Raw genomic sequence first — 12,899 nt, 5'->3', positions numbered from 1 at the left:
GCTGAGAATGATGCTTTCAAGCCTTCCCAAGCTGAACTCAAAATGTCGTGTCTTTTGGACACGACAGCAATTTACATGACCCTCTGCTGTGCCCAAATTTTCAAACAAGGATCAAACTGGCTCCAAATGGCCACAACTCAGAACAAAGCTTAAGAATATATTTATGAATGTGAAACTGTTCTGTTGTAAAATTATAAAAATGGTTGTCCTTCCTCCGGCCACTAGATTCGGCACCTCAGTGCCCCAAGATATCTGCTAGATATCTTGGTAGAAACACGCATCCCAACTCTTGTGGTTGGGTGAAACACAACCCAATTACTTCTTCTCCAATTGATAAGATATAATTAATTGCCCACCTAAACATACAAAGTGCTGTACACATGCACCCCTTAAGAACATTCATAGCAACCTGTAAAGGTATGAAGCGGAATCTTAACGTCAGCCTCCATGTTCTCTCCGCAGCTTCCCCTCCTTTCCGTCCCAGTCTCCTCCCCTTCCCTCAAACTTTTCTCCCACCCATCCTTCCTTCTTGTCCAATGACAGGCCTCGTTCTATCGTGTACCTGCCTTCACCTTATAACACCCTACACTGTTCAGCAAATTTCAAGGTAAAATTGGCAGTTTGTGGCATCCAATCAAAACCAATCAGGCAACAAAATGGTAGCCAAGCCGGAAACAGTCACTAGTGACTGAACGTGACTGTACCTGCCCCATAATAATCCCAGATATTAGAAAACAGTTGATGCAGCTACATCTGAAGATTACAAAAAGCAAGTATGTTCACGGCTGTAACAGGATCAAATTATAAGGGACTAAGCCACTACCCAAAGACTATACATGGACTGACCCTGGGCTCCAACCTCATAGGTAGCAATGAACAGCCTAGTAAGAGCACCAGTGGGGGGGGGGGGGGGCGGGGGAAAAAAAAAGAGCACCAGTGGAAGGGGAAGCCCTTGGTCCTGCCAAGGCTGAATGAACCCCCAGTGAATGTGATTGTTGGGAGGAGGGTGGTAATGGGGGGAGGGTGGGGAGGGGAACACTCATATACAAGGGGAGGGGAAGGGGTTAGGGGTATGTTGACCCAGAAACTGGGAAGGGGAATAACAATCGAAATGTAAATAAGAAATACTCAAGTTAATAAAGATGGAGAGAAAAAAAAAGAAAAAAGAAAGAGCTGAAGGGGCTTGCAACCCCATAAGAACAACAATGCCAACCAACCAGAGCTTCCAGGGACTAAACCACTACCCGAAGACTATACATGGACTGACCCATGGCTCCAGCTGCATATATAGCAGAGAATAGCCTTGTTGGGGCACCAGTGGAAGGGAAAACCCTTGGTCCTGCCAAGGTTGGACCCCCAGTGCAGGGGAATGTCGAGGGGGTCAGTAAGGGGAGTGGATGGGAGGGAACCACCCATATGGGGGAGGTGGAGGGGATAGGGGTCTTATGGACAGGACACTGGGAAAGGGAATGACATTTGAAATATAAAGAAATATATCTGAGCACTTGCCTAGCAAGCGCAAGGCCCTGGGTTTGGTCCCCAGCTCCAAAAAAAAGAAAAAAGAAGGAAAAAAAAATAAAAACAAACAAACAACTAAAAAAAAAAGTTAAACCCATAGATAGTTTTGAAACAAAACCAATACATTGGTAAGTCTGGCATAGGATGTAATCACCAGAAAATTACGTTTTGTTGTTTTGTTTTTGTCAATTTCAAGTAGGAGGCACTACATCAGAGATTCTCCAGATATAAGAGACTGTCATACGGAAGGAATATCACAAACAATTTCACGCATGGCTGTGTTACTTTAAACGCACCAATGTCAAAATATGAAGATACAAATGCAAAACTTCTGAAGAAATACATGGGTTGAACTAGTCCACATCTGGTAAAGAAACTGAATAATAAATAAAAAAGGACTAAACACACACACACACACACACACACACACACACACATTCATTCCACAAGTTGAAGAAGAGAGCAGGTCCCAAGGTATCCTGTGAGTCTAGTTACTGATTCCAAACCCAGATAACAGAATGACAGAACAATATGAGAATGATGTTGTTTGGTGTGTCCTAGGATACAAGAATATGTGTCCAAGGAACGCAAGGTAAATGTTTAAAATCTAATCCCATATGAACTGATTTTTAAAAGTCATCATAATAGATTCCTTTGAAGCATGTAATGTCATATATCATTTCTCATGAAAACTCCATAAAGTAGGAAAAGAGGAAATTCCTCCAGCTGATAAAGGTCATCAGTGAAGACTGTTAACAGATGCTTGATGCTAGAAGGCATCAAAAAGCCACAACATGCCTGTTTTCTCTGCTTTTATTCAATCCTTACAGAGCAGTAAAGGAGGAGGACAAGAAGATGGGTGCATTTGCCTTTGCATACATGCTCATAGCAGTTTTATTTATAACTGCCTCGAAATTGAGAGCAACTGCCCATTGGCAAAAGAAGGAGTGAAGGAAGTTGATGTATTCATACAGCGTTTGCCATTATGACAGTGACAAGTGATACCTGCAGCTACACAGATGAGGTCAAGATAATTACGCTGAAAGAAACATGGCCATAAAATTTAGTCACATTGTTGGATTGCTGCAAAATTCTAGAAAAATATAAACATCTCTGTAGTTCTTAGTTGATTGGTGACGTTTGAGGACTGAAGGGAGTTGTGGGAAATCTTGTGAGTGATGCTGCAATCTTGATTGTGGCCATGGTGCCAGAGGGACATGCATTATTAAAACATAACTTAATCCCAGCATTTGGGGCAGTAGAGACCTTTGCACTGTCCATAAGTTAAGAGTCCAGATAGATAATGAGTCCCAGGCTAGCCAAGACCACATACTGAGACTGTCTCAAATGCATGCACATGCTATCTCCCTGCCTGCCTGCCTATCTCTCTCTTTCTATCACCTTTCTCTATCTCTAAGGCATGGATGGTATGTATGTTGTTAATATGGTAAACATTTATTTAAAAACAAACTCCTCCCTCCCATCCTTTCCGTCCCAGTCTCCTAAAAGTTGTCCCCTCTGGCATGCCCTCTGTTCTCAGTACTGCCTCTCTTCTCCCGGCTATCTTCTTCCTACACTGCACTGCTCACTGAAAAGATGTTGGATTCTTCTCCACCTGCAGGCTTTCACCACAGGGAATCAGGAAAAAAGCTTTTTTCTAATGGTTGACTGGGTATTTTTCAAAAAGCATCTCTGTGTGTTTATCTCAAAAAAAAAAAAAATGACAGTTTTCCCAGCTTCTTGGTGTTCTAGAATCCACAGTGCAGATGTGCTGGTTTGGATTAACAACTGAAGCCTAACTAGAGGATCATGAAGGGCAGAGTCTGGAGTTTGTAGGAAACGACTATAGGAAAGTATGGGCTGCACTGCTCTGTAAGCCTACAGCTCTCTGCCTGCTCTGCTGGGCTGCACTACTGGCTATGCCAGGGTCCTTTATGAGGTACTACATCCCTTTCCCATCCTTCACCACAGCCCTAGAGCTGCTTCTTTATCTTCGTCATAATTCATCCCCTCTCCCAGTTTCTTCTATGGCTCATATATGCATGAAACCCTGATGGCTCTGGCTGTGTCTCCTCCTGAACCTTCCAGTAGGTCCCTGCTGTGCTTCCCAGGCTACACCCAGTCCTCTCTAACTTTCTCTGAGGCACCCTGTAGGAGACTCCCTATCTAAATCAGACTGAGGCAGCTCTGACAACATCCCTGAGCTTGCCTCACCGACCCTGTCCTCTTCCCAACCCCATGATTCCATAACCTGATCATGTTAGATACAGGTCTCATCCTAGTGATTGGGCCCTTGAACTTCTGTCTTCTCGTTGCTTTTTTGCCTCACATAGTAGAGTGTGTCTTAAGATTGTGTCTGTAGCTTCCCCATCCGGATTTCTACCTCTTGTCCCTTTTCCCTTCTTAACCACTGGCTACTGCAGTCATGTTCCACCTCATTTTCCTTGACTCTGGGAAGTTTTCTGCAGGGTTTTGGGGGCCTTGCATAAGCAGATCTGCTGTAGGTATCACACATATGCTTTTCCTAGAACAGGGGCATGGAGAGTTGTAGATGTCAGGTCAACTGGAGAGCACTTGTGAGGGACCACTGTACCACTTCACAACTGGTAGCTGTGACTAAGGCTTCTACTTCTATCTCCTTATTCCCAATTTTTACCAATAAGGCTGTCCAGAGAGGCTCACCCTAGAATGTGGAGGCAACCAGAGCTCTGAGGATGCCTAAAGAGCAGGGGAAGGTGTTCCTGGGCCCACATAAAGACAAAAGGAATTTAGCCATGTATGCAAGTGGTCAGAGGGTCTGTGGTCTCTGTAGGCCACACTTAGATAGCTACTTATGAGCATTTGACCCCAAGGCACTTACATATGTCCCTTGTCTGTATCACAGAACTCTGATTAAACATCACTATATTAAAAGTATTTACTGGATTCCAAAGCTGGGACATCTATCTCATTTGTTACACCACTATCCCCCATGGAGTCTTCAGTGACACATTTTCCCATTGTAGTGTCACAGGTAAAGGCAAAGGGCCACAGCACCCCCTTTGTCCACACATGGCACAGGTGTTAGGAAAACTGTAAAGCTGCTTATATCCCTCACCAATTCCATGTCTGCTGTTATGAGAAGAGGCAACGGACTAACAGACTTAATGACTGATATACAGTGGCTTCTCTCCACCAAGGAGGTCAGGGATTGACCATTGAGGACAATGTCCAGTGCCATTGAGCTAGAAGCACAACAGAGTGTATAGAATTGTTCTAGCCTGGATTAGACACCAAGCTCTTGAGAGATGCTACACTCTTAAGGGATCTCCTCATATCCCAAAGCTGTCACCTGGTCATGTCTTCCAGGCATGCCTTACCCATTATTCTTGAGTTATAGTGGGACTGTTAGGAAGATCCATTGAGAGAACAGATATACCAGACATAAGCTAGGTCCTGTCAACCCAATTGTGTTTGTGTTAGTTCTAAAAGCATTTGTGTCTTTTGAGTATTTGCTGTGGTTAGTGAACTAAAATGGTAGCACACGATGGCAAATTTCCAGCCAGTCCTGTTCAGCCTGTGCTCTGGTTTGATACTTCAGGAAGGAAACAGTGGTTATTTCACAGGACATCCATCTTCTTAACTCATTTTCAGAGGAACTAGAGTCAGCCCCCCAGGTCTGGATTTCCTGTTGTTAGGCTCTCAGGAGGGAACTAAACCAGAAGGATCTATTTGATCTTTCCTGTCACATAGAGGAAGAACTTGCACGCTCCTTCATCCACACCACAAACTCTAGTCATGTACTTTATATATGTGGCAGTGTGTGTGCCTACTAGGGTTCCTGTCTCCAGGTGTCCCTTCCAGCAGGACCGGTGCAGGGAACACAAGGGTGAAATGAGATGCTGTGGAAGGGACCTACAAACAAATATCCATGGATTCCTTGTTGCTCGTTTTCTCACAGGTCATTGGAAGGTCTTAGTCTATTTGTGTTTTGGAAAGTGTCTTTGGGAGGGTAAGAAGCATAGCCAGTGGTCTAGATCTCAATTCTTCAACATTCTTTATAAGGATGAGTATGCATAGCTCTCTTCTGTACACTTTGTTGCCAACAGAGACAGTAACTCTGCCCATCCTCACTGCAGGTTCCCTTGCTCGTGTGAGGTTCAACCACTGCAGAAACCACCTGTACAGCTCCAAGGATCATCCCTAAAGAAATCCACATGACAGGAAATGAAACCATCAAGAAGTGGCGGTACTTTCCTGTCTCCAGGCCAACTTGCCCGCGGTGGATTTTCAGTGTTCCTACATAATGGTCAAAGGGGAGATGCTGCTTTGCTGTGTGACTTGTGTGCCAAGGACATATGATCTGCCTCTGAATGCTCACAGTTGCCAATAAACTGCTCTTGTTGGCAGAGTAATGGGAATACACAGGCTGGAGCCCAACACTCACACATGATTATAGCTATGGGCACAAGGAATTATGCCTTAAGTTGATTTTTGGATCTTTGAGACTTTGACCACATACACATGGTTAAAATCATTTATGATCTTTTGAATTCTAGGTGGACAAAAACATAAATCAACAGAAATAGTCAGAATCTATCACATGCTCCAAGACACTCTGTTCCTGGAGTAAGAAGCACAATGGAGAAAGCCTGCTGAGATGGCTTTTGCAGGACAGCAAAAGCTTCAGATTCATGTTTGTATTCCTCACACAGTGAGGCCTCACACCTCACAGATGATCTTGGACTGTGATCTGACCAACTAAGCTTTTAAAATTCCACTACTGCTGCCCAGAGTAGCAGCCCTACTTGACCGTGTTAGCAAGACATTCCTGGCTCCTTAGAAGGTGATGGGAAGCAGAGATCAGAACACTGGAAGGGCTGCCCTTTTTTGTATAGATTGTGTCCCCCTTGTATATCTTCCCCCTATGTCCCAGCAGGCTATGACATGCATCGGTTCACTGTGAAGGGATCTTGCATGGAGCCCAGGACTTCACCAGTAGCCTTCTGAAATCCTGCAGAGGGCCAGAGAGCAGGGTGTTGAGGACCTACATGTCACAGCGGTCCACATTGTGCTGTGTGTTCTGTGGCTTACATTTCCCTGACACACTTTGGCATGGTCCAGCAGCTGCCCTGGTATTATATGACATTCTTATAGTACATTGTGGGTAGACACCATCTTTAAAGAATTTAAACTCAGCAGGAAGTTTTGTGTTTTTTTTTTACTGTGTCTCTAAAACCTTTTCTTATATGGAGAAAATCAAGAAAGCAATAGAAGTCAAAATGAGTTCATGATATAAAATCTCTGCCTTACTGAAAAGAAAAAAAGCAAAAAAGAAACCATGAAATCCTTTAACTGTTTCGCTCTGTTTTAAATCTAGGCATCGGGTAGAGTGGGAGCTTGGTACCGTGTGATTAACATTGCTAAAGTTTCTCAGTGAGGCAAGAGCTACCAGCCAATTACTCTTAGTCACAGCTGTCTACTCTTTCTCTTAGTGCCACAAATAAATGCAAATCCAATGCTGTAACTGTCGTGTGGATTTCATGCTACAGTGTACATCCTGCCTACAAAATGGAGGGATTAATCTATTCTGCCAACAAATATTTTGGCTGCTGTGTTAATCAGTGTTCCATCACTGTGACCAAACACCTGAGGTAAACAGTTTAAAGGGGTTTATTTTGGCTCAGGGTTTCAGAGATTTTTGGCCCTGTTGCTGTCCCTGTGGCAATGCAAGACATCATGACAGAAGTGTGTGCTGGAGGCCTCTGCTCGTCTTATGACATGACACAAAAAAAGAAAGGAAGGGCCTGGGATTTTGATATCTCCTTCAGGTGTGTGACAACAGTTATCTAGCTTCCTTCCTTTATGCCTCAGCTCCTGAAGGTTTCCTTTCAGTAGGGCCGCAGGCTAGAGATGCATAGATCTGTGGAGGACTTTAAAAGTCAAAACTGTAGATGAAGCTTTTTTCTATGCCTCCGTGTTTCAACCGATAAGATCATCATAATCATGGAGTTCAGATGATACAAGAAACAGACCTTCAGAAAATGCTAGGTTATGTGCCGTAGAGAAAAATCATGAGGAAAAGGGTGGGAGACTCAACCAGGGTGACTGAGAAAGGCCTTGGTTTGGATGAATTACTAAAGGAAAAGATGAAGGCAAGGCAGAGAACGGCAAAGGCAGTGGCTCTGAGGGCACAGGGGAGAGCGGGAAGAGGGGCTATTATGGAAAATGGAAGAGTGGGTAGAATGTCCGTCTCTCAGGCCTTTAACTCCAGACACATAACAGTTCTCTATGAGCTTCCTGTGCTCTCCAACCAAGCCTGAGAGGCCCTTGGCGAGCATAAGGACCACCCCCCACCCAGTTATTTTGCTCATGTGGACCAGTTTGATGCTGTGTTGTGCACCTCAAAATATATAAGCCTTCAAATTTTGAGGTGTGAGATATAGACCAATCAAAGTCTCTTGGTTCATGCTGTGGCCTCTACTGTGTTGTCACAATTGCTCTTGTCTCATCTTCTTTGTAAACACGGATATTAAAGCACGCATCTTCCAGATAGCTGTCTGGAGCCTAAGAAGTCTAAACAGGTTCATCATATGGCTTGCACTCTTTCAGCAGCCCTCTTTGGCTCTTTATCACCCAGGAAGTTAGAGTCTGCATGCTTCCTCAGCCTACCAGATTCTTAGCAGGCTCTATCTCTCCTGCCCCTCCCTGGTCTAATCAGCCCTTCCACTGTCATGTGTCCACAACCAACCACTCATTTACTGAAGGTACCCTGGGAGATGTTTTTTATAGTCCTATTTCCCCTGCCTGCAATGCCTAGAGTCCTCCACTACCCATACCCTTCAACTGCAGACTCCAGCCTTGTCCTAGACACTGCTCTACTCTATGAACACCTCACACCTTGCTCCCTGCCTTGTCTAATCTCAGCTTCTATTAACTGCTTCACACGCCCAGCTACTCATCACTCAACTTCCTGGCTGCAAAGATCAGCCTCGAGGCAAGCAGCAGGGAAGGTTGAGTTCACTCAGGGAAACCTCAACAGCCTGAACTCAGGTCATCCTCCTGGCAGGAAGCCTATAAAGACATCTATCTACCCACTCCCTTCCAGCTATATTGTGTAACACGGGCAGAGAGAAAAGGTGAGAACTCTCAAGCAGGAAGTAAATGGCTCAGCTCCAATCATTTCCCAGCTAATTATGAAAAGCATTCCAAACTTATGACCGTGTAGCTCATAAAATCCATAACCTCTATTACCAGATCCTGGTCAACAAAGTGTACAGCTAAGATTCAGTGCAAGCCTCAGTTTCCTAGGAAAAGCACAGGCTAGTGGACATAACCAGAGCTCAGGCTTTTCTACCTCTTGCCCAAGATTTGTCTGTGTGTCTGCCTGTGTGTGGCACATTATGGCCAGAAAGGAGCCTGTGAGAAGTCCTTACAGGCACTCCTGCAGGTTTAGTAGCCAGAGAAAACACTGGCAACTCTTCCCTGATGGATCTAACTTTTTAAACCTGCTGGTCAATTCCCCAGAAGAAAATTATTTGCAACTCTCTGAATTTAGAAGGTAGGCCCTTTACTACTTGCCTAACCAATTCAGCGTTGAATGTTGCTTTCTCGGTGCTGGATCCCAGACATCCTGCTATGAGCATCACCACTGCACAAACAGTGCTCTTCTCTATTCCTCTGGGAAGCCCCTCAACCCAGCTCCTGATCTGTAAAACTGCTGGCTTGTATGTCCTGCCAGCTTGCCTCACTTGACCATGACCCTACTCCGTTGTGTGTGTCTGGGCCTTGTGCCTGCACCTCCTGAGTGGCTCGCTTCAGTGGTTTCCAAGTCAGAAAGACAAGGAAAAATTTGCTAATCACTGAATTTTGTGATTCTTCTTCCACAGCTATGGGTATTTGGCCCAGTGCTTCTCATGGCTCTCTTTACTGCCTCCAAATTAGATCAGTTTCTCCCCCCAAACCCCTCTCCCCCACCTTCCCATCCCCGTGCCTTCCTTACACCTCCAGACCTATATGCAGTCAGTGTTCGCCACTGAGCTCAATGGGATCTCCACAGTGCCTGCTGATGAGACCACAGCCAATGGGTGGCCACTGTGCTGCTATATGTGGTTCATCATGGACACATGTCTATTGGTTTGGAATGTAAACAATTTAGTAAAGAGTGTAACGTTATCACTCCATCAAAGAAGCAGAAAGAAAAGAGCAAGCAAATAGCAGAGCCACTTTGAAAATTTGTAGGATCGATGGCCCATTGACCCATTTTAATCCCATATCATTGATCAAAAAGGGATGAAGGCATGTGTTTTCTGCCCCAGTCTGTGCCTGGAAACAGCCATATCTATCCATTCTGAGCAGAGAAGTCACTCTAATGCACAGTATCACACACTAGCAGTTTGGCCTGAGGATGGTTCTAGAATCTACCATGGTGTCACCTTCAGTAGGGATTAAGTGGTCAAGATCTACAGGGGAGTCCAGGGGATATCTCTCCTTTGCTCAAAGCTTTCTGCCTTGCACCTGAGGACCTGAGACATTTTCCAGTAACAGAAGCCATCAGCTGTGCAAATTGGGCCCCACAGGGCTGAGAATATCTTTCAGGAGCAGCCATTCTGGATGCAAATATAGACACTCAGGATTCAGGTACCAACTGGTCCCAGCATCATCAGAGTGGCACTTTTTCCTAATTTTTTTTGTTATAACAGAACTGCTCTGTCACTGAAAGGGGGATTGGCCCAGCCACCGGTAGAAAGAAAGGTCCTGAAGAGCAAGGAAGGGAGATTCTGAAGACCCAAGGAAGCTGAAAGCTAGCACGACAGATATTCTTGGGGCAGGGAGGAAAGAAGAACTGTGTGGAATACAAGCAGCCCAGATCACTGCCGTGCTCTACCCCTTCTCAAGGATCTGTTCTCAGAATCTATCTCCCCAGCTCAGGAGGCACTTGGCCCACTCGTGCCCTCCTTCCCATTTTTCTCCCCTTTCCTCTTTCCTTTCTCCTCTCCATCTTCCCCTGTCCCTCATTCCTTTCTTCCATCCATCATCCCTCCTTCCCTTCTGTCCTTCTTTGGTACCAACCTTTCCTCTTCCTTCTCTCCTTCCCACCTAACACACTAGGGGAGCTTCTCGAAGTCAGCATCCCCGATGGGTGCTGGAGACAATTACAAATTAGCGTCTCTGATTTCCAGTAAGCCTGCTGGCAAGTAGCCACATGGAAATGCCAATCAAGAGTGCAACAAGTATCCTGGGGGAGAAAAGATGTGGGGCAAAGATTGGAGGTTCTTCCTCGTGGGTGGTCAGGGTGGAAGTCCCTCAACTGAGCATCGAGAGAGGCTTCTTGCCAGGTAGAAGGGGCAGGGGCTAGCCAGAAGTCTAGGGAAGGCTGGGCTGCTCAGGGTTGTGTCTGCAGGAAACTCAGACTAGAGGTTCTGCACCAGGCTCCATTCCACCGCAAAGACACTCCTAGGGCTGAGTGCTGCCACCCACTCCTGTGTTCCACTAGAAATACAAATGTGTTCAAAGCGGAAAGATCAAGAAGCGATTAACTATGCTGGCACCTGCTCCTGAGTGGTTTGGCCATGTGCCCAACTGGGGTGTGCGCCGAGTGAGTGCAGGTGGCAGCAACTTGCCTCACACTGCCTGGCATACTCCTCTGAAGAAAGCCCTGCACGGTGGTTTCCGCAATTGCATCTGAGACCCTTCCTCTTCTGTGGAGGCTCGAAACTCATGAGACAGCAGGAAATCTCTGTCAATGGAGGGTAGGGCCACTCTTTGCTCTCCACTGTGTTTCGGAGCCCAGCCCCAACAGGTCTTTGAAAGCAGCAGTGTGGGCCCTGCCACTACCTTCGTACCCTGACTCTAACTGGAGTTGAGCTGGCCCTGGCTTAGGTCTGGCTAGTGCCCCTCCACTCAGCTGTGGCCTTTGGGATTTGCTGGGACTCCTTGGCTTTTGTGTACTCGAAAGCTTAAGCAGCTTTCATTTCTCTGAAAATACCATGTGGGTTCAGTCTACCGTGCTTTATTAGAATGCCTATTGATCCTCCAAAACCCAGCCACCTCCCAAGGAAAGCCACTTATAACCACTTAGTCCTCTGTGGAATGTGGTGCTTCTTGTTACCATACTCATTTCTCAATGGAGTCTATTGGTGTTTGTGACCCGGAACTCTGTGGGCCTCATTCATGTGGGAGCGTCAAGCCTGAGAACACAGGACTGATGCCATGGGTAGAGTCTGCTCCAACCAGACTGGCAGCAAATTCTGAGTACAAGACTCCCGAAGACCTGCTTGGCCAATGACTAATGGGCAAATGCCCAAGAGAGAGAGACTGCAGTGTTCCTGCAAGGCAGCTCAGAGTCCTTGGAGAGACTCCAGACTTCAGGGATGTCAGTGGCCATGGATGGGTCAAAGAATGGGCTTGTTGGAAGGTTTCCAACTCAAGGGTACAGTTGGCCAAGCCCCAGGTTGGGCAGAGAGCCACTGGCACAGGGGATGAGGAGTTGGCTGAGGTGGGGCTTAGAACAAGATGGCCACGAGCCACTCAGAGTAAGGCTGTGTGAATGATGAAGCCGCTGGGAGTCAGGGGTGAGTCACACGTGGATAAGAAAGGCTCAGCCTGGAAAGCAGATTGCAGTGTGCCCTGAAGTCATGATTCTACTTCAGAGAGCTGAAGTCCTCATGTGATGGCACCATGACATTTACCATTCCAGACCTTCCTGAGTGACATCATGGATCCTGGACAAAGCAGTGACATTTTCTGAGCAATAGCAATAGTAGGCTTTTAAGGCTGCTTTCTGTCAGGTGGAGTTGGGGGGCTACCAAGGCCCTGTGTTATCTTTGACTACACAGGAGATAAAGGGTCAGCTGCCAGGGCCCACCACTTTCCTCTGCCTTCATTTGCTTTGCTCTTTTCTCCTCCTTTATACAGTCAGGAGTAATTAACTTAGTAGGCCAAGTAACTAGGGACCTCTTAAATACTGTCTTGATTCAGCCACGTGGAGTTCACAGGTGATTCCTGAATCTATCTCAAAAAAGCCAAACTTTAGTCTCATTGGTTCCTTACGGGTCCTTTCTCCTACCAATGGAGCCTCAGAGACATATAGTGACACTTGAGTTCACTGATGTTGACCTAAGCCCCAAATCTGACTCTCCTCTTGTCCATTATAACCCAGGAAGTGTTCCAGTTCCAGGAGGAAAAAAATGCTTCTTGTTAGTTGGACTCGTGTAATTAAGGCTATGCCTGAGCAATGATATACCAGCCTGACTCATAGCTGATCTGAGGAGGGTAGGCAGGCTCTGTGTTGCTACGATCCCTGAACCAGAAATCTCCTCCCCAGGAGGAGACCTTGCTTCCTCACTTAAACCTCCTAACACCCAAGCAGCATCAAGTCAGGACCACTAGGCCCTGGGACA

At 46.1% G+C, this 12,899-nt stretch overlaps 1 protein-coding gene across 10 annotated transcripts in view; it reads left to right on the top strand.

Annotated features, from left to right (window-relative positions):
* Cobl (cordon-bleu WH2 repeat protein) overlaps nt 1-7,024 on the top strand; it is a 232,552-nt gene extending 225,528 nt beyond the window's left edge. For all 10 annotated transcript variants that reach the window (XM_039092058.2, XM_039092060.2, XM_039092053.2 and 7 more), the window contains one exon: nt 5,637-7,024. In XM_039092058.2, coding sequence (XP_038947986.1) covers nt 5,637-5,654 — 18 coding nt within the window. In that variant the 3' untranslated portion in view covers nt 5,655-7,024. The remainder of the gene's footprint in view (nt 1-5,636) is intronic.
* The last annotated feature ends 5,875 nt before the right edge of the window (nt 7,025-12,899 follow it).

Source organism: Rattus norvegicus, chromosome 14 (genome assembly GCF_036323735.1).
Source record: "Rattus norvegicus strain BN/NHsdMcwi chromosome 14, GRCr8, whole genome shotgun sequence".
Taxonomy (NCBI): domain Eukaryota; kingdom Metazoa; phylum Chordata; class Mammalia; order Rodentia; family Muridae; genus Rattus; species Rattus norvegicus.
This window is presented reverse-complemented; position numbering and strand designations above follow the sequence as displayed.